Source organism: Mus caroli, unplaced genomic scaffold (assembly GCF_978045245.1).
Source record: "Mus caroli unplaced genomic scaffold, Mus_caroli_1 scaffold_5, whole genome shotgun sequence".
Taxonomy (NCBI): Eukaryota; Metazoa; Chordata; class Mammalia; order Rodentia; family Muridae; genus Mus; species Mus caroli.
In genome coordinates, this window is record NW_028227260.1 from 138,329,358 (window position 1) to 138,354,555 (window position 25,198).

Sequence of the window (25,198 nt, forward strand, 5' to 3'; positions counted from 1 at the left end):
TCCCATTACAGATGGTTGTGAGCCACCATGTGGTTCTTAGGGATTGAACTCAGGACCTCTGGAAGAGCAGTCAGTGCTCTTAACCTCTGAGCCATCCCTCCAGCCCCATTTTAAAACTCTTAATTTTTAAATTTAATTTTAAAATTCTCTCTCTATATATATTTTTTCAAGAGAGAGGGTTTCTCTGTGTAGAATAGGTTGTCCTGGAACTCGTTTTTTATACCAGGTTGGCCTTGAACTCAGAGATCTGCCTGCCTCTGCCTCCTGAGTGCTGGGATTAAAGGCGTGCACGACTATGTCAGGCCTTAAATTTTTATTTTTTAAAAAATATTTTATTTGGGGTCGGAGACATGACTCAGTGGTTAAGAGCACTGACTGCTCTTCCAGAGGTCCTGAGTTCAAATCCCAGCAACCACAGGGTGGCTCACAACCATCTGTAACAAGACCCGATTCCCTCTTCTGGTGTCTGAAGACAGCTACAGTGTACTTACATATAATAAATAAAATAAATCTTTAAAAATATATTTTATTTTTATGTGTCTAGGTGTTTTGCCTGCATGTATGTCTGTGTACCATGTGCATGTCTGGTGCTCACAAAAGCCAAGAGAAAAACTTAAGATTCCCTGGAATGGAGTTTTAGCCAGTTGTTAGCCACTCTTTGGATGTTGGGAAATCAAACCTAGGTTCTCTGAAAGAGCAAGCAATGCTCTTAATTGCTAAGTCATCTCTCCAATTCCTGGTTTACATTAAAATTTTCTTATGTGTGTATTTATGCTTGTCGGTGTGTGTGCCACATGTGTGCAGCAACCACAGAGTCCAGAAGAGGATATGGGATTCCCTGGAATTCCAGGCAGTTCTGATGTGGGAACCAAACCCAGTTCTCTTACAAGAGCAGCAAGTGCTCGCTCTCAGCGAAAGAATCAGTTTCCTGTGAAAATGTACCTGCCTTTTCTCTCAGGACAAATTCCTGTCCCTGGGTTTTCCAGTACTGACCATGAGTCACTATATTTCTCTGAGTTCAGGAAGCTCTTGAGACAGTTGCCATTGGCTACAGTATTCATACTGAGTTCTCTGGATGATACTGTTTCTAGGAGCCCCAATTCTGGTATTGTTCATGGCCTAAACTGGAGATGCTAGGAAGATCTTGTAAGCTTTTGCTGAGAATCTGGCCCAGGGACCATGCAAAAAGTCCAAGATATCTGGAAATCAAATGTCACTCAGTATGAACTGCTCAAGCATTAAACATATACTGAATATAAGATGATATCAAGAAATTGTTAGCTTAGCAGGGCAGTGGTAGAGCACGCCTTTAATCCTAGGCAGATTTCTGAGTTCGAGGTCTACAGAGTGAGTTCCAGGACAGCCAGGGCTATACAGAGAAACCCTTCCTCAAAAAGCCGAAAAAAAAAAAAAAAAAAAACCAAAAAACAAAATACAAAAAAAAAAAGAAAGAAATTGTTAGTTTTATTTAGGCATAATCATGTTTTTGAATGTTAAACCATATTTTCTACATAGGCTATAAGGTAAACTGTTAACCACTTCAAGGGCAACATGGGGTGGTAGAGAGAGGGATGGAAGGAAGAACAGGTGCAAGCCAAGGCTGCACAGATAAATATGACAAAATATGAATTGTAGAATCTAGGTAGTAGGAATATTAAACATCTCTGTGTTGGAAACTTGCATAGTAAAATGTTGGGGAAACACCTTAATAAGAATAACCCATAGAGGGGCTGGAGAGATGGCTCAGTGGTTAAGAGCGCTGACTGCTCTTCCGAAGGTCCTGAGTTCAATTCCCAGCAACCATGGTGGCTCACAACCATCTGTACACCCTCTTCTGGTGTACCGAAAGACAGCTACAGTGTACTTATGTGTAATAATAAATCAATCTTTTGGAAAAAAAAGAATAATCCATAGAATATATTAACCAAACTACCAAATTAATGATAATGATTAGAATAAAGACTAATTCATAGGAATTTATTAAACCATCTTCTTTGTATATTTAAATTCTCCCAATTAAAATGATTTTTTAATATTCTTTTGAGAAATGATCTCATGGATCTCGGGATGGCCTCACTCTCATTATGTAGCAGTGAATAACACTGAAGTTCTTGATGCTCTTGCCTCCCCACCCTGAACTCTGAGATGTTATCTGTGTGCCACCTTGCCAGGTATATCTATCTGGTGCTAGGGATTTTGTATATGCTAGGCAAGCATTCTGTTAACTAAGCTACCTCCATAGCACCCGAGAATATGTTTTTACTGTAATGAATCACTAAGCAATTATGTGGGTGAAACAATACAGAAAGTCACAGAAAAGCAAACACTATGTAGCTCCAAAATATTAGTCCCCAAGGTAATAAAATTTCTAAAAGACAGAAAGCAGAGTGGTGAATGCCAGGAACTGGAACGAGGACAGAATGGGTAGTTGTTATTTAATGGACATAGAATCTGAGGTTAGCAAAAATGAAAAACACAACAAAATCAACACTTAAACATGGCAAACACTCGGAAAATGGTTAAGGTGACACATTTTACCTTGTGCACATTTTGCCACAAAACATGTTTAAATGTTTTAAGATTTAACTGGAAAACATACTTTGGGCACATTCAACATAGACTACTCTGCTAAAACAATGCAGTAAAAGTGATGACATTTTCAATTTCAGTTTTTCTTTTTCTTTTTTTTTAACGATTTTTTATTAGATATTTTCTTCGTTTACATTTCAAATGCTATCCTGAAAGTCCCCTATACCCTCCCCCCCACACCCAGTTTTTCTTCTCTAAGCATGAGAAGAGGAAGAACTTGCTTCGCTTTCACTTCTTCTGTCTTAGAGATAAGTATGAAAAAGGGAAATACTGGGCAATGTCTTTTATAATGGACACAGTATAGAAAGCTAAATGTACAAGAACAGGCCATTGATGGCAACTATTATCTACTATAAGGGGAAAAAAGTATTTCAGAACATTTCTTTATTTGTGTTTAATTTTTTAAATTATTTTATTTTATTTTTTTTCGAGACAGGGTTTCTCTGTGTAGCCCTGGCTGTCCTGGCACTCACTTTGTAGACCAGGCTGGCCTCGAACTCAGAAATCCGCCTGCCTCTGCCTCCTGAGTGCTGGGATTAAAGGCGTGCGCCACCACGCCCGGCTTTAAATTATATTTTATGTGTGTGTGCACATACACGCATGCCATAACAAATTTGTGGAAGTTAAGAGACAACTTGCCAGAATTATTTCTCTCCTACTCAAGTCATCTGGCGTAGTAGCAACTGTCCTTACCTGCACTCCTTTTTTCTTTTTATTTACTACAAATTTTGTCTGTAATTTCTTTATTCCATACCAGTGTGTGTGTGTGTGTGTGTGTGTGTGTGTGCGCGCGCGCGCATGTGTGTGTGTGTTTTCAATGATGCAGAGGATAATAAGATTGAAATATCTTATATACATTGAAATATCTCTCTGTGTTGGAAACTCCCAAGATAGATAGACTCTGAAGGATGCTATGTACAAGCTCCCTCCTGGGAGGTCTCACTAGCAATAACATTGCAGCAATACATGTCACATGCCCAGAGAAGCACATCAGAGATTTGGAGCCAAGGGTTTTCTCTCTTTGTTTTGTGTTTACTACAATTCTAGGTGATCAGACCACAAGCCCATGACAAACATAATGTACTATTTGTATAGTTTAGACACAGTGTGCCATCCTTAGCAGAAAAGAGACACAGGGAACATTTCTGGAGGACAGCTAAATGCCAACGGATTGCACTGCCAAGCAACCAGTCTGTCCCTTGGATGATGGATAAGACTTTTTTTTTTTTTTTTTTTTTTTTTGACATCAGTCTATGCAGTCTGTGTTGACTCTGAAATCCAGAAGAGCTCCTCTTGCCTAAGCCTCCCTAGAAGCTGGGACTACAGGAATGTGTTATGTGTCCAGATAGGTGACCAAGGCATCTTTATAGCACAATTAGTAGTAGGATCCCAGCAACAGGATGAGGCCATACAACAGTATTGACTTCACTTTAAAAGAAGTACCAAATATGAGTCTTTTCTTTTCTCTTCTCTTCTCTTCTCTTCTCTTCTCTTCTCTTCTCTTCTCTTCTCTTCTCTTCTCTTCTCTTCTCTTCTCTTCTCTTCTTTTCTTTTTCTTTTCAAGACAGGGTTTCTCTGTATAGCCCTGGCTGTCCTGGAACTCACTTTGTAGACCAGGCTGGCCTCGAACTCAGAAATCCACCTGCCTCTGCTGGGTGGGATTAAAGGCGTGTGCCATCACCCCTGGCTGAGTCTTTTCTATCCAATACAAAAACAACAACAACACAAAACAAAAACCACAACTTGTGTTTGGGACAAGAAATTTAAATCTTTTTATCTCCCACCATCACACTTTTATGCAGACATCTTGAGCCCTCACCCCCTCCCCCACCAGTAAAACCTTTGTTTACACAAAAACCCACTTCTCTATTCTATGAAGTTAATGGCCTGTCAAGTGACATTTTTCTTCTTGTAGCAGTGACCCATTTCTCATTCCTTCACATCCTGGGTGCCAATTCTTTTCAGACTAGCCAAATGAGTAAGACTGTAAGATCAGACCCCAACCAATGGGGGAAAGACACAGCCACCACCTGAGATAGAATCTAAACCAAGAGCATTTCAGGCCTCTGTGTCCACTTTCTGTAGCACACCCGCTTGAACAAGAATGAAGTTTGCCTTATCCAGGCACTTCACTTGGAATGATGGTCTCTTTCTTTGTGATGCTAAGTTTAATTTTAAACAATTTATAAGCCGAGCGTGGTGGTGCACGCCTTTAGTCGCAGCACTCGGGAGGCAGAGGCAGGCGGATTTCTGAGTTCGAGACCAGCCTGGTCTACAAAGTGAGTTCCAGGACAGCCAGGGCTATACAGAGAAACCCTGTCTTGGAAAAACAAACAAATAAACAACTTATAATCTCCAGAGAACCTGGAGTTAACCACTTAAAACATATGGCATCATCTACAAAACTCTGCCCTAGAAAGCCAGTAGCTTCCTTCTTAAATTTCTTTCTTTCTTTCTTTCTTTCTTTCTTTCTTTCTTTCTTTCTTTCTTTCTTTCTTTTCTTTTCTTTTTTTTTTTTCTTCTTTTTTTTTCTGGCCTGGTCAAAGCATATGTTCTGGCTCAGGCAAATTCTTATCAGTAAGTTGAACTACATCTGAATTCTCACCAGTGCCAAGGCAAGACCAGCATAGGCACATGCAAGCAGAATTCTAGAGGGTACACAAAGCATAATGTACATACACTGGTAAGGTATTAATTTCCAGAGGAGCCTGCCACCCATTTCAGTCCACATAATTCAGTTTAATTATTGGCTTCAGAGAAACTGTCTAAGGATAGGCAGGTTCCATCAGTTTGGCTTATCCATCACGCTGGTCCCACCTTCCCCATGCATCATGGATTGTGTGCTAAGAGTGGTTGTAAGCATCACTCCTGTCTCATCTCTGTGCTGCCTGCCGTGAGTGATGGGAGGCTTGTAGGCTGTATTTGATATAGAGTGCTCAACAGGAGATTGGAAACAAGGCATCAGGCAGGCATTCTTCCACAGAAAGAAGGGAGAAATTTGAGTAGGAGGTCTGGAAAAAAAATGAAGCTTAGCATTGGTTCTCTCCTCTGCTGAGCCTCCCAGGATTTCCCACTTCACTCCATTGTTACAAAAGCAGTCAGTTTCTCTGTAATTCTAACTTCAAATTTCCCAGTCATCTAACTGTTACTGGAAAACACCCTTATGCAATTTAGTGGGAAAGGCCTATTAATGTTCAAGAGTTGCTCAAGAAGAGTCCAAGATTGTTTTACAACAGGTTTCTTTAACTTCCCATTCATTTTGTCCTGATCATTTGCTCGTGGAGAAGACAAAAACAAACAAACAAACAAAAGGACACTACAGCCCCTTGCTATAGATAATCATACCTTAAGAAAGTGTGCACCCCAGAAAAGAGGCAACGGAGAGGCTATCAGTCCCTTAGTGTGAGCTGTAACTAATTTACAAACAAAATACAACTCAACAGTGAAGAGACATATCCAAGGGGGATCCCAAGTCTGCTATGTGAGAAATTCCATGTGATGTGTCCTCCCCCAAGGGAGGAACCACGGATTAGGAATGCAATTTATCTTTTAGCAGATTCTAGAGTCATTCAGCACTGCAATTTCAGAGAGTATCCTGAGAATGTGCCCTTTCCTGTCAGGATTTGTAACCCAGTCAGTTCCATCAGCATCCGTATTTTTGTCATTGATGGCCCCACAGAGTCTATATCAGGCTGAGTGCTGTTGTTGAGGTGACCTTTCATTTCTGTCCTGCTTCATAGGGGAAGAAACAGCACAGGACACACTATCCAGTTTCAGCTGACTTAAAGCTAGGAGCTTTGATCTGTCAATCCAAGACTTTTTTTTTTTTTTTTTTTTTGGTTTTTGGTTTTTGGAGACAGGGTTTCTCTGTGTAGCCCTGGCTATCCTGGAACTCAGGCTGGCCTCGAACTCAAATCCACCTGCCTCTGCCTCGCAAGTGCTGGGATTAAAGGCGTGTGTCACCACTACCAGGCAATCCAAGACGTTAAAAATGCAGTGGCTTAATTCCCATGGCAGGAAAGCAGACACATAAGGAGGGCCAGACAGCTGTGTTTGGGGAACAAGTAACAGGTTTTCCTAAAAGTCCTGTTGATCTTGTCGGTCAGAAAGTCCAAACAGACCCACTCAAAACACGCATGTGAGTCTGTAAAACCTCCAGCCACTGAGACCAGACATTTCAGGGCAACAAGAACACATTAGCAAAGCTTCTTTGAAGAGTTGAACAGTGGATTGTGATGTGGAGACTTCTACTCCGTTCCTTTTGTTTCTCTTTTGCATGGAGCAGCAATACATGGAAATCATTACTAATGGAGGTTTGTTGTGTTTCCAATTCTTAGTTCAAATTGCAATCCTCCCACAGGCAGCAAAAAGCAAGGGAGCCACTAAACACTGTTGTTGTTGTTTGTTTGTTTTGTTTTGTTTCTCACCAGCTTTATCAGAATGAGCCATCTTGTAGTCCATAAAGTGAAGCCTATATAACATTTTACATCAATTTGTATTGTCCAGTCAGTAGCACAAGAGTCTCCTCTTTGTTCCTCAAAACCTTGACATTACAGGTTTAATGTTGTAGCCGCCTTGAAATCTAAGCTGAGTGCAAGGAGAGGCTGCTGTGTTGCGAAGGCAACTGCTTAGCTTGTTTCACTTTACTGGTTTTTTGTCATCTGTCTTTTGTCTTTTGCCTTCACCCAAGCTCTTGCTGAATTGCCCGGGTGGGCCTAGAAATCATTAAGTAATTTAGACTAGTCTCAGCCTTGCAGTCCTCATGCCTGACTACAAGGATACCGCTGCTTACCATTACATCTCTCTCTCTCTCTCTCTCTCTCTCTCTCTCTCTCTCTCTCTCTCTCTCTCTCTCTCTCTCTCTCTCGTTTTAACCCTTTAAACCTCTGGTTTATGGCATGCAAGCCTTGCTCTAGTAAGGAAACTTGGTTTTGCTGTTTTCCTTCCAACTGGAGAAGAGAGCAATGCAAACTTTTGTTTGTTGTTTTTGAAACAGGGTCTCACTATGTAGCCCTTGCCGTCCTAGAACTCACTGTGTAGACCACACTGGACCCCAAACTCACAGAGATCCTGTCTCTGCCTCCCAAGTACTAGGATTGAAGGCTTGCACCACCATACAGCAGCAATGCAAACTCTAAAAGTTTGGTTTTTGAGACACAATCTCAATATGCAGCAGTAGCGGACAGGAGCTCACAGAAAAGCACTAGAAAAATCAGAATTGTTAAATACCCAAGCCTTTTTCTTCAACAGAAGAAATTGACACCTATTTTCCATCCAGAAAGCTATGAATGGTAATCTTTGCTATTCTGTAAAGCCAGCCCTCACAGAATCCCCCAAAATACTAAGTGTTGTTCCTCAGTCAATAGGACCCATCCTCATGAAAGAGGTCCGATGCACTTTGCAAACGAGTTTGCTCTTGTGCTTATTACAAACCTTCCCTCCCTAGGCCCAGACTCCTATGCACTGTTTCTCTGTCAGTAGAGCCCATGTTTATGGTAAAGGTCATACGTGCTTTCCTAAAGAGATGTCCTATTATACAAGGGAGTTTCAATAAAGCCATGCCTAAAGTTTTGTTGTAATAATTGTCATGTGGAAACTTTTCCCCAACGTTTTACTGTGTTTAAACATATAAAGACATAAGCCACTTGGTGTCAGACTCCAGAAGTTTTGACCTAGCATCGCTAACTAAAGTCAAGCTGAATCAAGTTTCATTCTTACCTCATCTGGATCCATTCCTGCTGTCTATAACACTCTCGGGGGACTCCCTGCCTCCAGCCCCTGCATGCAACTTTTGCTGGCATGGAACTTTCTATGTAGACAACCCTGGTTTAAAATCCACAGAGATCTCCCTGCTCTGCCTCCAGAGTGCTGGAACCAAAGGTGTGCATTGTCCACACCCTGCCTTCCCTCCTTAAATATTTCTGATTCTTCCAAAGTCCACCTTCAGAAATGTTTACACATTCTCCACCAATGACTGCAATGAGAGCAGCTACAAACACATTTTTATTGTCTTTAGCTCACTGCAAACTCTTTTGGGAGGGGCATTAGGATCTTTCTCCCTTAATGTTGTGAAATTTTGAGCCCCTGTAGCCTCATGGAGTGGCACTATTCAGAGGTATGAGCTTGTTGAAGTAGGTATGGCCCTGTTGAAGGAACTGTCACTGTGGGTGTGGGCTTTAAGACCCTCATCCTAGCTGCCTGGAAGCCAGTATTTTGCTAGCAGCCTTCAGATGAAGATGTAGAACACTCAGCTCCTCCTGTACCATGCCTGCCTGGATGCTGCCATGTTCCCACCATGATGATAATGGACTGAACCTCTGAACTTGTAAGCCAGCCGCAATTAAACGTTGTTGCTTTGGTCATGGTGTCTGCTCACAGCAGTAAAACCCTAAGACACTCTCCATCCCCACAACACAGACTTGAATTTATCACACAGCTTGAAATTTTGTTCAGTTTCTGTTCTTTTACCTTCTGCACTCCAGTTTGAACAGTTTCTACTACTATATTCAAATTCCCTAAGTTGTGCATCTGTAAAATTGAATGTGCTGTTAATATGATCCAACTCATTGCATTTTTTTTTCTATTTGGTCTTTCAAAATCTCCTTTGAACTTGTGGAATGGAGTTACAATGGCTATTTTAATATTCCTGATTATTGGGGCTGGTGAGATGGCTCAGTGGGTAAGAGCACCCGACTGCTCTTCCGAAGGTCCAGAGTTCAAATCCCAGCAACCACATGGTGGCTCACAACCACCCGAAATGAGGTCTGACGCTCTCTTCTGGTGTGTCTGAAGACAGCTACAGTGTACTTACATATAATAAATAAATAAATCTTTAAAAATATTCCTGATTATTAATATTATGTAGTCTATGTTGATCTCAAACCCATGTAGCCTTGAACTCTGCCTCTGTTTCTTGTGTTCTGAACTACCACTCTGGCTTGGCTCCTGACTATTGTGAGTGTGTTAGAACCCAGGGCCTCACTCATACAAGGTAAGCCCTTTACCACTGAACTACATTTCCAACTCTATGACTGGTTATTTATTTTTTTTAATTTTATGTGCATTGGTGTGAATGTGTCAGATCACCTGGAACTGGAGTTACCAATAGTTGTGAGCTGCCGTGTGAGTGCTGAGAATTGAACCCAAGTCCTCTGAAAGAGCAGCCAATACTCTCAACCACTGAGCAGGGCAGTGATGGTGCAGGTCTTTAATCCCAGCACTAGGGAGACAGAAGCAGGCAGATCTCCAAGTCTGAGGCCACTCTGTTCTACTAGGTGAGTTCTAGGACAGCCCAGGCTGTAGTAAGACCGTGTCTAGAGGGGGCTGGTGAAATGGCTCAGTGGGTAAGAGCACTGACTGTTCTTCTGAAGGCCCTGAGTTCAAATCCCAGCAATCATGTAGTGGCTCACAACCACCCATAATGAGATCTGACACCCTCTTTTGGTGCATCTGAAGACAGCTACAGTATACTTATTTAAAATAATAAATAAAGCTGTGGGCTGGAGCAAGCAGGAGTAAGTGAGCAGGTACTAAATTCAATTCCCAACAACCACATGAAGGCTCCCAACCATCTATACAGCTACAGTGTACTCATATACATAAAATAAAATAAATAAATCTTTAAAAAGACCATGTCTAAAAACACCAAATAAAAGAAAATAAACATACTTTTCCTGTTACCTTTCTAGTTCTCTTTTTGAGTTTTATTATATTCCACAGGCTAACATTGAACTCACACTTTGTAGAACAGGCTAGCCTTGAACATGCAATCCCCCTACTTCAGCCTTTTTTTGTTTTTGTTTTTTTGGTTTTTCGAGACAGGGTTTCTCTGTGTAGTCCTGGCTGTCCTGGAACTCGCTCTGTAGACCAGGGTGGCCATGAACTCAGAAATCCGCCTGCCTCTGCCTCCCAAGTGCTGGGATTAAAGGCGTGCGCCACCACACCTGGCTCTTTTGTTTTTCTTTTAGAGTTTTTCTAATAGTTCTTAAGTTTTTCTCTCATTGTCTTAGATAACTTTCATGTTATTTAGCTTGTTCCAAATAGCTGGCTACGATTTTGCTCTGTTCTGGCATGCCTTCACTGTCTCTAATATCTAATGCCTTACTCTCCCATTCTTACAACTGCGTGGGATATGCCCTGTACATTTCTTTTGCCCTTCTTTTTTTTTTTTAAAGATTTATTTATTGATTATATGTAAGTACACTGTAGCTGTCTTCAGACACTCCAGAAGAGGGAGTCAGATCTCGTTACGGATGGTTGTGAGCCACCATGTGGTTGCTGGGATTTGAACTCCGGACCTTCGGAAGAGCAGTCGGGTGCTCTTACCCACTGAGCCATCTCACCAGCCCCTTGCCCTTCTTTATACTAATGTTCCTGAACTTCCTGAAGAAGGTGGGGTTCAGAGTAGATTCTCAAGTGTCAGAGCTCCCTCTTCTGTTGTTTTTGCATAGTGCTAAAAAAAATGCAACTGAATTTCTGAGTTTTCTTCCCTTTTTTTTTTTTTTTTTTTTTTTTTTTGGTTTTTTGAGACAGGGTTCCTCTGCATAGCCCTGGCTGTCCTGGAGCTCACTCTGTAGACCAGGCTGGCCTCGAACTCAGAAATCCACCTGCCTCTGCCTCCGGAGTGCTGGGATTAAAGGCGTGAGCCACCACGCCCAGCTAATTTCTGACTTTTCTTGGCTCTGTTCCCCCATGTTGAAATACACATTCTTTTCTCACTGAGGTAATACAGCCCCCAATAGAGATCCATGTCTTAATCCCTAGATCAATTGTGACTGTATGAAGCATTTTGAGATGGAGAAATTATGCTGAATTATCCAGCTGGGTCCTAAATACAAATCACCGGAAAGGGGCAGAACTAGGTGGCACAAATGGAAGAGGAGAAATGTGACTACAGAGACAAAGATTATGGTTACGTGCTCACAGACCAAGGACATCCAACAGCCACCAGAAGCTAGAAGCCACCAGAAGCTCCCTTAAAGCTCCTAGAGGGACACTGGCCCAGTCAATGTTCTAATCTTGGCTGATTGGTATTGATTTTGGATTTATAGACTCTAGCTATGACAACGTTAATTTCTTTTTTGTGTGTTTGTTTCTGCATGCTAGGGATTGGCTGAATGGTCTCCTGCATGCTATGCGAGTGTTACATCCCCAACCTTAAATTTCTGAATGATTTTTTAGGCAGGATCCCACAATGTAACCCCGGTTAGCCTGGAATTTTCGAAGTAGACCAGGCTGGCCCTGAACTCACAGAGATCCATGTCTTCCTCTGCCTCCTGGGTACTGAGATTAAAGGTGTGCACAAACACACTCACTGGTCAAATTTCTCTTTTAAGTGACCAGTTTTGGGAGTGATGTGTTAGTTACAATAGGAAACTAATACAGTTATACACCAGGAGAAGAGTGTTATTGAGAAAAACATCTAAAATACATCTTTTAAACAGGTAGAGGCTAGAACTCTGTTGAGAAACATGACTTTAAAATTCTAGATTGCCTAAAACAAACTGTAGAAACATGGATATTGAGGCCAATTTGAGAGGAATATGGTAGAAAAAGTCAATGGATCATGTTAGATAATTCATACATCAGGAGACAGCTTATATAAATATGACCATTACAGGTGTTGATAAAGAGGGATCAAAAGAAAATGAGGAACGCAATATTACAAAGCATAGAAGGTGCTGGAGAGATGGCTCAGTGATTGAGAGCACTTGATCTACTTGATCTTGCAGAGGACTGAGTTCTCAATACCTACACCAAGCACGTCACAACTGTTTATAACTCTGCTCCAGAGATCTTCTAGCTTCTAAGGGAACTTACATACACATGTACGTACGTGCACACACACACATACACAGTTAATTAAAATAATAGAAAAGCAAATCTTTAAAAGAAAGGCTGGAGATGTACCTCAATTGGTAAAGTTCTTTCCTAAAAGTTACAAAAGGAAAGAAACTCATCTCTGTGAGTTCGATCCCCAGCACTGCACAAAAATAGGTGCAGTGGCACACATCTGTTGTTTTGTTTTGTTTTTTGAGACAGGGTTTCTCTGTGTAGTCCTGGCTGTCCTGGAACTCAACTCTGTAGACCAGGCTGGCTTCGAACTCAGAAATCCACCTGCCTCTGCCTCCCAAGTGCTAGTATTATAGGCGTGACCACCACCACTGCTGGGTAGTGGCACACATCTGTAATCCCAGAAACTGGGAGATAAGAAAAGGAAGACCAGGAGTTCAAGGTCATCCTGAACTAGAGAGCAAATCTAAACTCAGCCTGGGCTACAAAAGGCCTTATTTCAAAAACAAAACAAACAAAACTCAAATGAAATCAAAACAAAAAATCTTCCCCAATAGTCCCCCCCTAGAGATGGCTTACCTATTTTGTGGGTTCTTCTTTTTTCCACCCTTGTTTCACCCCCTATCACTAGATTGGAGGGAAAGATTAATTAGAGGGTGGGGAGAGATAGAGATCCCTGAACCTAATGTCTTTCCTTTTGTTTCTTCTTTGAGCACAAGTACTAACAAACTGCAACCAATCCCTGAACAACCACTAACCAGGCCTACTGGGGCTCTAGCATTTATATACCCTCTGAAAAGTTCCCAGAATTCCAAATACCACACAATCACAGAAACTACCTGCCTCTGGCAAAACCATACCTCTGCTAGAGCATGAGACGCATCAGAGTCACCTGCTATGGTCAGTTGGAAGCAGCCCCATATCCCCACAGCTGAGATTAAAATGAAAACATAGTCTTATAATATTTTTGTGATTTTTTAAAGAAACCAAATTTTCAAAATTATCACTACAACACCCCCCAAAGAAATTCAAGACCCAAAGTATCCAACAGCTGGGCATGGTGGCCAAGGCAGAAGGATCAGGAATACAAGAACAACTTCAACTATCAAGTGATACATAAAACCTTGTCTCAAAAAAAAAAAAATCTCACAAACTGGGCGTGGTGGCCCACACCTTTAATCCCAGCATTTGGGAGGCAGAGGTAGAGGCAGGTGGATTTCTGAGTTTGAGGCCAGCCTGGTCTACAAAGTGAGTTCTAGGACAGCCAGGGCTACACAGAGAAACCCTGTCTCGAAAAACAAACAAAAAAAACAAGACTAGCTCTAAGTGTCCCTCCTCCCCCGCCCCCCCCCAAAAAAAAACCAAACAAATAAAAAAAGAGGCCATGAATGTGAAGAGCAGGAAGGGGTATATGGAAGGGTTTGGAGGAAGGAAAAGGAAAGGAGCAACATAATTGAATTGCAATCTCAAAAATTCTTTAATTTAATAAAATCAAAGGTCAAAAGCATCCAACAGCCAGGTATGGTGAGGCATGCCTCTAATTCCAACATAATAGAGATTAAACTAGGATTGTAGTGAGTTCAAAGCCAGTCTAGTATTGTTGGGAACAAGCAAAAGAAACTTACTCTAAGTACTACCATTTTGTTTTCAGATTCCATTTAATCATAGGGAAAAACTAAATTCAGTCCCAGGTCCTAGGGGAGCTGGAGACTTCCCTAGAGCTGAACAGCTTCTTTTGGAAACAGGTGTCTGAGTCCAGATATCTCAGGGACAACGTGTCCATCTTGCTGGCAGGGTCAAAAAAGTCCATGTTCCCAGGCCTAGGAACGGACACCTATCCCACTTCTCTAAATGTTTCCTTCTTATTTCTTTTATTTCTTATTATTTCTTTTATTGTCTGTTAACCGGTAAAGAATATAGAAATTGCTGTTATCCCAACAGTGCTGCCTTATCTGCTCTCCATGGTAGAGGCTATACATGATTTGGCAAAGACTTGATGTACTAGAGTGGGGAAATACCCAGGGGAGGCATCCTCTCAGAGGTTGGAAAGGGTCTTAGTGAGGGGGAATGGGGAACAGCACTTGAAATGTTAATTAGGTAATTAATTAAAAACAAAAACAAAAAAAGAAATTGCTTTTATCTAAACTAAGGTGTATACGCTGTAAAAATATATAACTAATTGCCTGTTATGCTAGAATTAACTACATGCAGCTGATTCACTCACTTATCTTCTTATCACTCTGAGCTTTGGACCGAATGTCTAACAGAATGAATTAAGAACCTTGAAGCCAGGCACTCTGAATATGGCCCAGTCTCCAATGGTACTCCCTTGCTTAACCCATAATGTCAAGATACAATTGGATAACACTGCAGTTCCCTACCAGCTCTCCCCTTGCTTTGTGTTCCCATCCTTTAGAACTGTTGAACTTCTGGGACACAGTTCAGATCTGGAACTGGCCGCCTCCCTGAGCACTCAGAAAATAAAGTGTTTCCAGCTTCCACTGGAAGCCAACATTATGTGCAAGGCCAAGGGCTTCATTTCCAGCATCTGCCTAGGTCCCCAAGTCAGCCTACTGGCAAAATTTCACAACTTTAGCTACAGGGGATCCGATATCTTCTTCTGGCCTTGGGCATCTGCACTACATGGCAGACACACAGATACAGGCATTCACAAACATTGAAAATAAACAAATCTCCGGGCATGATGGCACACACCTTTAATCCCAGCACTCGGGAGGCAGAGGCAGGTGGATTTCTGAGTTCGAGGCCAGCCTGGTCTACAAAGTGAGTTCCAGGACAGTCAGGGCTATACAGAGAAACCCTGTCTTGAAATACCCCCCCACACCCGCCAAAAAAAATCTTCTAAAACTGCTTATCAATTTTGGCTACTTCTTTGTGTAGTTTTTTGTTTGTTTGTTTGTTTGTTTAGTTTCCTAATTGTTCAATCATATCAACTATAGATCATATTCTCTTATCTGATAATTGACAATATTTTTTAAGATTTATTTTTATGGACTGGAGAGATGGCTCAGTGGTTAAGAGCACCAACTGCTCTTCCAGAGGTCCTGAGTTTAATTCCCAGCAACCACATTATCTCAACCATCTGTAATGGAATCTGATGCCCTCTTCTGCTGTGTCTGAAGACAGCTACAATGTACTCATATATGTAAAATAAATAAATAAATAAATCTTTTTAAAAAAAGATTTATTTTTTTATTTATGTGTATGAGTATTTTGCCTGTACAGATTGTATGTTTACCACACGTGTTCCAGGTGCTCTTGGACAGCAGAAGATGGTGTCAGATGCCTTGGAGTAAGATTTACAGATGGCTATGAGCCACAATGTGTGTTCAGGTAACTAACCTTGGATCCTCTGAAAGAGTAGTGAGTGCTCTTAACTACTGAGCCATCTCTCCAACGCCATTGTTTAGCTTTATTTTCTAGTCTTTTGAGACAGGGTCTCTCTACGTAGCCCTGTCTGTTCTGGAACTCCCCTTTGTAGGCCATGCTGTCCTCAGAGGTCTGCCTGCCTTGGCCAGGCTTATTTCTTTTGTTACTGTATTAGTTCAATGGCATCTTAGAAATCTGCAAGCATCTCAAAACCAAACAGAAAAGGCTTTATGAAAGGAAGAAAGAAAACAGGTATGGTGTTGCGCACCTTACTTTCAACACTGGCAGAGGAAGATGGATCTCTATGAGTTTGAGGCCAGCCTGCTCTACATAGTGAGTTTCAGGCCATCCAGAGCTACATACTGACACTCTGGCTCAAAAAAAGTAAGTAAGATGGAGGCATGCAGCCTGGAGAGATGGTTCAGTGGTTAAGAGCACTGACTGCACAGGGAGTGGTGGCGCAAGCCTTTAATCCCAGCACTTGGAAGGCAAAGGCAGCTACAGTGTACTTATACATAATAAATAAATAAATAAATAAATAAATAAATAAATAAATAAATAAATAAATAGGCTATGGAAACAGTATTTTAAAAAAAAAAAAGTCAGGCAGTGGTAGTGCATACCTTTAATCCCAGCACTTGGAGGGCAGAGGCAGGCAGATTTCTGAGTTCGAGGCCAGCCTGGTCTACAGAGTTCCAGGACAGCCAGGGATACACAGAGAAACTCTGTCTCCAAAAACCAAAACAAACAAACAACAACAAAAAAAACCAAACCCAAACAACAACAACAAAAAAAGATGGAGGCAATTAGAGATAAATCAAATATGTAGGAAGCAACTATATAAAAAAAGTAAAATGAATCGTGAATTTTGACAGGAAATTAATCCCTCTGAGATATATTCAATTTCAAAGGAGTTTTGTTCTTGAAAATTCGTCATTTTTGTTTTCCCAGACAAGGTTTTTCTGCATAATAGTCTTGACTATCCTGGAACTCCCTTTATAGAACAAGCTGACCTTAAATTCACAAGAGATCTGTCTGCTGTGCCTTCGACTTCTGGAATAAAGGCAAGTTAGACCAGTAAATTTATTTTCTGTACACTCTCAGAAGTTTCCAGCCATGCTGTCACATTTCAAAACCAATGCTCCTGCAAACCACAACAAAATAAAACTATTATGGGCTGGAGAGATGGCTCAGTGGTTAAGAGCACTGACTGCTCTTCCAGAGATCCTGCACTCAATTCCCAGCAACCACATGGTGGCTCACAGTCATCTGTAATAGCATCTAAAGCCCTCTTCTGGTGTGTCTGAAGACAGGAACATACTGTATACTCACATACATAAAACAAATAAATAAATCCTTTTTTAAAAAAGCTATTGTGATTCTAATTGGTTCTGTATTTATAACTTTTCTTTCCAGTCAAAGTCTTTCTTATTTTTGTTTTTGTTTTTGAGACAGGGTTTCTCTGTGTAGCCCTGGCTGTCCTGGAACTCACTTTGTAGACCAGGCTGGCCTCGAACTCAAAAATCCACCTGCTTCTGGAGTGCTGGGATTAAAGGTGTGTGCCACCACGCCCGGCAGGAACCGGTAACATTTCTGATACTCCCTCTACATTCTTTCTTTGGGGCATTAATTCTGAGAACAGAGACTCCATAAACTGAAGTAGGCCAAATCAGGAATAGCTGTCATTTTCCCCTCTGCATCCAAAGACCAGTGAACACATCTGCACGTAACTGCTTTTCTTTTTCTTCTAATAAAACCCTGTTCATTCTCTACCTTGCAGAAAGCATTAGTTCCCTTGCCCTTTGAAATCTTGGAAACGTTTTTGCAAGTTTTGCATTAAGCTGCAAAATAATTCAGAGTTCAAAAAGGATGGGCAGAAGATTACAAATTAGCACTTGAAATCAAACTTTTGGGGAAAAACAAAACAGTTTACAGTAATACCTTTTTTAAAAAAGTGGATCTTTAGAAAACGTTAACCTTACTGCTTAGGAACAGTGAACGGAAACCCAAAAGGCTAAGGTAGCCTCGCCACAGCTGTCACCCACGCCCCATGACTTCCTCCACAGATCTTTGGTCTCCAGTATGGAATCACCTACAATAGTGAAACACCCACTGCCAGGGACTTTAGCATCCTGACCTAAGTCCGAAACTATGACCCCTCCTCTTTTCCTCTGCTCCACCCAACCCCTCACCCGGCAACTACACAAGTTCGGTGACTGCCCAGATGCTAGTCCTGTCCGGCATAAAACCCCTCCTTATTCGTGACCCCAGTCAGTGTCAGAGCTCTTGACGGTGGTGCTGCCAGGTGGGCTCTGAGGGCTTAAGCAGGAACTGCGGGTGCAGAAGCGTAGCAGCATCTGGTAAAACCGGAGCTGCTCGCGGGGGGGGGGGGGAGGATGGGGGGGATTTAGGGCCTCTGCGCCCTGAGACTTGAGTCAAGCTCCTAGCCTGCCTGCTCTATGAGGTGACATAAGCCCAGAGGCTGGGGCAGAGCGACGCAGACACCATGCTGTCTGCCATCTCCTGCCCCCGAGAAACCCTATTAAGGAAAATGGGGTAACCAGGAGCATGAATGCGCATCCTTCCAAGATGGCGGTTTTGGTAGATTCTCCCTAGGGGCCAGCCACCTTCCTAGTCTGACGAAAATCACCGAAGAACCTCGGAGAGCCCGCCTCTCCTCCGATTAGCACCCTCACACAGATAGAGTGTACGTGCACTGTTACTATTGGCGAACGATAGCTTGCTTGCTGGCACTGAGCATGTGCCCAGTGAGTCCAGAGATGCAAAGACCCCTCCCTCCAAGCAGTGTAGGGGCCTAGGTTTAACAGATTTAGGTCTAGTTAAGCACTGAGATAAGATTTTTACTTGGTCCTGAGAGGCTGTGCCAGAGCCTAACCAATACAGATGCGGATGCACGCAGCCAACCATCGGACTGAGCACGGGGACCCCAACGGAGGAATTAGGGGAAGGACTGAAAGAGCTGAAGGGGTTTGCAACCCCACAGAAAGAACAATTATCAACCAACCACCCCCCATCCCCAAAGCTCCCAGGGACTAAACCACCAACCAAAGAGTACACATGGAGGGAGCCAGGGCTCCAGCTGCATATGTAGCAGAGGATTACCTTATCTGGCTTCAGTGGGAGGGCAGCCCCTTGGTCCTTTGGAGGCTCCATGATCCAGCGTAGGGAAATGCAAGGGCGGTGAGGCGGGAGGGGAGGGGAGGAAAGGGAGGGAGGGGAGGGGTGAGGAGGGGTGGGAGGCTTGGGGAGCATACTCACAGAATCAGGGGGGAGGGGGCTGGGATAGGGGGGGTTAACTTGTAAGGGGAATAACATTTGAAATTTAAATAAATAAAACAACCAATAAAACAAAATAAAATATTTTTAAAAAAATCTTTACTTGGGGGTGTTGGAAAATGGATTTGAAGTTTCTCAGACGTCCCTGGTGGGAAGGTAACAGTGAGTTGACTGGGGTTGGTGGGTTAGTGATGTAGTCATTTAGTGTCTAGGATGGGAAGGGAACCTGGAATAAGTGACCCAAGGTCTTTAGGGTGTTGTGTATCTATGAGTGCGCATGAAAAGCCCTGGATTCATTGCAAGGTGAGTGATAGGTCTTTGAAGTGTGGGCTTTGGTTCATTTGGTGTATTTTGGAGGGAAACTGCCAGGAGTCTATGGAGTCAGATCTGCACCATGTAGGGGTCAATAACAAGTGATCCTTATTTCTGAGGTACTTTTTTTTTTTTTTTAAGTTTTAACTTGGCTGGTCCTTACATATATTTGCCCTGTTATAAATTGCTGCCCTTGATTATATCTGCCCCTTCATTTCTTTTGCTTTTTTTCCTTAATATTTTATTCTTACCCAGGACCTTGAACATGCTAGTTAGGTTCTCTTAGAAATTTTGTTTTTAGTTATATTTTTCTTTTTTCTTTTTCTCTTTCTTTGTTTCTTTCTTTGTCTCTCTCTCTTTCTTTTTTGAGACAGTCTTTCTTTTGGGCCCAGATGGCTTGGAACTCATTGTATAGTCCAACCTGACCTCATATTTGGGATTCTCCTGTCTCAACTTCTCAAATGCTGGGATTACAGGCATGTGCCCAAAGCCTGGCTTATGATGCAAGTTGTTATTATATGTGAAGTACACATGAAAGTATCCATTCATACCACAGTACAAGTGTAAGAACAACTTTTAGGACTTGGCTCACTCCCTCCATTATTGGTTCTGGTGATTAAAGTCAGGTGGTTAGGTTTGCCCAGCAATTTTATCTTTTGAACCATCTTACCAGATCTACAAGTATTAACATATAGTATTTCCACTACAACTTATTTTTAGTTTTCTGATTTCTATTGTGATTATTCAATATTGCAGATCCCCCTAATCCCTCATTATTTAAATATGAGATCCTTCTGGCTTCTTCAGGCACCTGCACTCACATCCACACCCACAAACAGATACATCATTAAAAATAATAGAAATAACAGTTTAAAGTAGGGGGAGCAGGGATATGGCCATTTGGTAAAAGTGTTTGCCACAGAAGTGTGATGATCCGAGTTTGATCCCCAGAACCCACATAAAAAGCCAAATGCAGTGGTTTCTTTTTGGCTCAGTTAGTTTAAACAGAGCCATTTATGAGACTGTCCAATTAGGACTATCCACTGGAGCCCTGGTGAGTTCACCAGTTTGTATACAACTAAAGGGAGTGATTCCCCTCTCTCTGAATCTATTAGCAACAAATAATTTAGCAGAGTGAGGTCAGTAGGGTCCATGAGCCACATCCATGCCTGACTGTTGATGTGTTTTTGTCTGTCTATTTTTGTTCAGGCCTAATGCAGGCATCCACATCTGCTATGAGTTTATGATTGCAATAGTTGTGTCTTGCTTAAAGGATAACATTTGCAGCCCTTCTCCCAAAATTCTAGCTCTTATATTCTTTCTGCCCCCTCTTCCATAATGTCCCTTAGGCCTTAGAAGGGCTAACCACTTGTCACTTGTTCTCAGAACTTTGTGCAGCCATGACTCAGCATCCACCATTGTTCATTGGAACTCTGATTAAAGTTGACCTAGAACTCACTATGTAGCCAAAGGTAGCCTTAAAGTCATGATTCGTCTGCCTCTGCTTCTCAAGTGCTGGGATTGCAGATATGTGCTACAATATCCAGTGGTCATTTATTCTTTTAAATATAATAAAACAAAAAAAAGGGGGGCTAGGGAGATAGTGCATGCTCAAAGGTTTTCTCAGACTGAGTTCAGATTCCTAAATCCCATGTAAAGAGCTTGTTGGGAAGTTGGGTGTGGTAGAACAAACCTTCAGTCCCAGCACTACTGTGGGAGGCAAAGACAGGGAGATTTTTGTGAGTTGAAGGCCAGCCTGGTCTATATAGTGAGTTGTAGGCCAGCCACTGCTACACAGTGATACTCTTCACACACACACACACACACACACACACACACACACATGCACAACCACATGCACATGCAATCTGACAAACAAATAAACCAAAACCCCCAAACAAGCCACAATGCACACTTTTGTTCTATTTCCATTGACAAAAATCTGTGGATTTTTGTAATTTTCTTTCTTTTCTTTTCTTTCTTTCTTTCTTTCTTTATTTATTTATTTATTTTTATTTTTTAAAATATTTTTATTACATATTTTCCTCAATTACATTTCCAATGCTATCCCAAAAGTCCCCCCATAGCGCCCCCCACTTCCCTACCCACCCATTCCCATTCTTTTGGCCCTGGTATTCCCCTATATTGGGGCATATAAAGTTTGCAAGTCCAATGGGCCTCTCTTTCCTTCTTTTCTTTTCTTTCTTTTTTTTTTTTTTTTTGGTTTTTCCAGACAGGGTTTCTCTGTGTAGCCCTGGCTGTCCTGGAACTCACTCTGTAAACCAGGCTGGCCTCGAACTCAGAAATCCACCTGCCTCTGCCTCCTGAGTGCTGGGATTAAAGGCATGTGCCACCACGCAAGGCTGTAATTTTATTTCTTATCCAATCTAATTATCAAATTTTAATATGAAAATTGGTTGCTTTTTATAGTTTGTGGCTTTTCCTGGATATTATATCACATTTTGTTAAAAATGGTAACCTTGGGGGGGGAGGGTATGGGGGGCTTTTGGGATAGCATTGGAAATGTAATTGAGGAAAATATGTAATAAAAAAAAATGGTAACCTTGGGCTGGAGAGATGATGGCTTGTGGGGCCGTGAAAGGCAGCCTGATTTGGTTGAATGAGGCTTGCTCTGGTGACCCAGTAGAAAACTCTACAAGGGACAGAACAGTGAGCCACATTCCCAGAGACAGGTGCCTGACACCACAAAGCCCCCAACTCCATAGTTCTGTGACTATCAGTCATACAGATAAAGCCCCAAGCTCCTGGCATTCTGGCTAGACTCCTCCCCACAGTTACCTGACAACAGCTTATAGCCCCACACACTATAAAAGGGGCCGCTTGGCTCCTCCTCTCTCTCTTTAAGCTCTCACCTTTCTTTCTGTTTTGTTTTGTTTGTTTGTTTTTGTTTTTCAAGACAGGGTTTCTCTGTATAGCCCTGGCTGTCCTGGAACTCACTCTGTAGACCAGGTTGGCCTCAAACTCAGAAATCCACCTGCCTCTGCCTCCTGAGTGCTGGGATTAAAGGTGTGCACCACCACCGCCCGGCGCTCTCACCTTTCTTACTCTCATCTCTAGCCCTGCACCAGCCTCTCTCTTTCTATCTTCTACACACACACACACACACACACACACACACACACACACACACACACACGCACGCTTTTCTACAATAAAGCTCTAAAACCATAGACTGTCTCTGCTCATCAAAGCCTGCGGTGGTTGAATGATGGGATAGGTTTTCCCCTAAAAAGCAGAGATTAACCTCCTGTCCGAAGGCCTTCCTACACTACAGCCACAGACTGGACCAAGGACTCTCACCTGCATGGGAATCACCCAGCGCTTGCTCTCTCCCTGCCCTCTCCTCCCTTTGGCCCTGGGGATGACTGTGCCACCCCCAGGGCCCCTATTTTGTTCTCAGCTTTTCCACAGTGTCCAGCAGTGTCTGGGATGTCAGAGACTGAGAACCTGTTATCTCTGACCTCCGTGAGGCCCAGAGACCTCAGACTGCCCCTTATCTACCCCCATAGGTGAGGTCAATAGCTTCCCACAGCCAGACACCCACCCAGGGCCGCATGAAAAGTGTGCAGCAGTCCTCCCGTGTCCCCCCAGCCCAGAGCACCAGAACACTAGACTCGGGTTTTCTCTCCCACTCCCTTTATTCCCCCCCCCTTTATTCCCCCATGCCTACTGCCTATGGTAATCTTATTTTCTTTTCTTTCCTTTTTTTTTTGTTGTTGTTGTTTTGCGACAGGGTTTCTCTGTATAGCCCTGGCTGTCCTGGAACTCACTCTGTAGACCAGGCTGGCCTCAAACTCAGAAATCTGCCTGCCTCTGCCTCCCAAGTGCTGGGATTAAAGGCGTGCGCCACCACGCCCAGCATGGTAATCTTATTTTCAAATACTTATTATGATAATAGCATCTTGTATTGCATTCGCTACTAGAGTGTTAACAGCAATGTTGAGTCGTACTTGAAAGAGAATATTACTGGTTATTGCTGATGTTAATGAAAATAATAAGCATTTTTATTTGAAAGTAAAAGGTAGTTGTTTACCTATTCACTTATTTATTCATTCAGCAAACATTTGAATATTTACCCTATAGTAGACGAGAGATTTGAAACCTTGTTCAGCCACTTACTAGCTGTATGGTTACCAACAACAGCATTATTGAATTCACCTATCATATAATTCACTTATTGTAAATTCAGGCTGGCAACATTTTACCATTTGAGTGCGCTGTAGCAATGTTATTAACTATAGGTACAGTGTTGCCTTGTACACCAGGACACTAGAATTTCATTATCTTGTATAAATGAAACCATTAGAGATACCAACATCTACAAATGCCCTTTTAAAATCACATGTTATTTACATATAACCCTTGAACATCATCCTGTGTGTGAAATCATCTCTTTATTACTTGTAATACCTAATGTGATATAAATGGTTAGAGTGCATTGTTTAGAAAATAAGAAAATCAGCTGGGTGTGGTGGCGCACGCCTTTAATCCCAGCACTCGGGAGGCAGAGGCAGGCGGATTTCTGAGTTCGAGGCCAGCCTGGTCTACAGAGTGAGTTCCAGGACAGCCAGGGCTACACAGAGAAACCCTGTATCGAAAATCGAAAGAAAGAAAGAAAGAAAGAAAGAAAGAAAGAAAGAAAGAAAGAAAGAAAGAAAGAAAGAAAGAAAGAAAGGAAGGAAGAAAGAAAGAAAGAAAGAAAGAAAGAAAGAAAGAAAGAAAGAAAGAAAGAAAGAAAGAAAGAAAGAAAGAAAGAAAGAAAGGAAGAAAGAAAACAAGAAAAGGTACACATGCAGATGTTTTTCAAATATTTTGTTTTTACTTGTCAGGATCTGTGGATGGTGAATATATTGATATGGAGAGATAGCTGTACTCATTTCTCTTTATTACTGAATAAAATTTCATGGTACATTTTATTTATCCATTAATAAGTTGATGGAAATTTGAGTTGTCTCACTTTTTAGTTACTGCCAGTAATGCAACTGTGAGCATGTATGGTATAGTAACTTTGATTCACCTGAGGTGATTGTCATCTTGGAGGCTTACAGCCTCAGTCTGTTAACCTAGGCCTAACCTGAAACCTTCTAGCCTCCATACAATCTTATCTAGACCTAGAATGTTTTCAGTCTCTGAGACTAGTTTCCCTTTCCAATTCTTTCTAAGCTCTGGATGGCTGGTTTATCTCCTCTTTAAGCCAGTTAGCTCAAAACTCCTCTCCAAGCTGACTGTTTCAATCTGGCTTCTCTCAGTCTCTCCTGAATAACTCTGCTTGGCCTCATACCAACTTGGGCAATCTGTTCTAATCTTCTGGATCCTTCTCATTTTCTGGTTCATTCTGTCCTCACCTGTGTCTGGTTTGTTCTCTCTATAACCTGTCTCTATAAAACTCTCCCAGTAAAACTGCTTCCTCTCCTTTCTCTGTGCTCTCTTAAATAGCCTCTCTTTCTGTCTGTTCTCCAGAGTTAAGCATATCCTAATCTGTCAGACCTTTCTCTGATTTGTCACTTTGTCTGCTACTCAATTATCACTTTCAAACATGGGTGCTTCCTTCTACAAACTAGCTTCATCTTCATTATTCAGATAAAAGGTGTGTACTGAAGGTGTGTCTGTATTACAGACAAAGGGATTAAGGCTGTGTACGAAAGGCTGAGCCACACCACACCTAGAAACAGGGTTTTTCAGTTAATAACACAATTTCGGGGTTCACAATGTAATCAAATATATACTGCAACACATCTGTGCTTATTATATAGATTTAGATTAGACATAGATTTTTTTTCCCCTTGAGCAGTTGTTG

The 25,198-nt window shown here is 42.0% G+C and overlaps 1 protein-coding gene across 1 annotated transcript in view; it reads right to left on the bottom strand.

Annotated features, from left to right (window-relative positions):
• Araf (A-Raf proto-oncogene, serine/threonine kinase) overlaps positions 1–18,967 on the bottom strand; it is a 59,884-nt gene extending 40,917 nt beyond the window's left edge. Inside the window, exon 1 of the mRNA XM_029473177.1 lies at positions 18,895–18,967. Coding sequence (XP_029329037.1) covers positions 18,895–18,945 — 51 coding nt within the window. The 5' untranslated portion in view covers positions 18,946–18,967. The remainder of the gene's footprint in view (positions 1–18,894) is intronic.
• Positions 18,968–25,198: the final 6,231 nt, after the last annotated feature.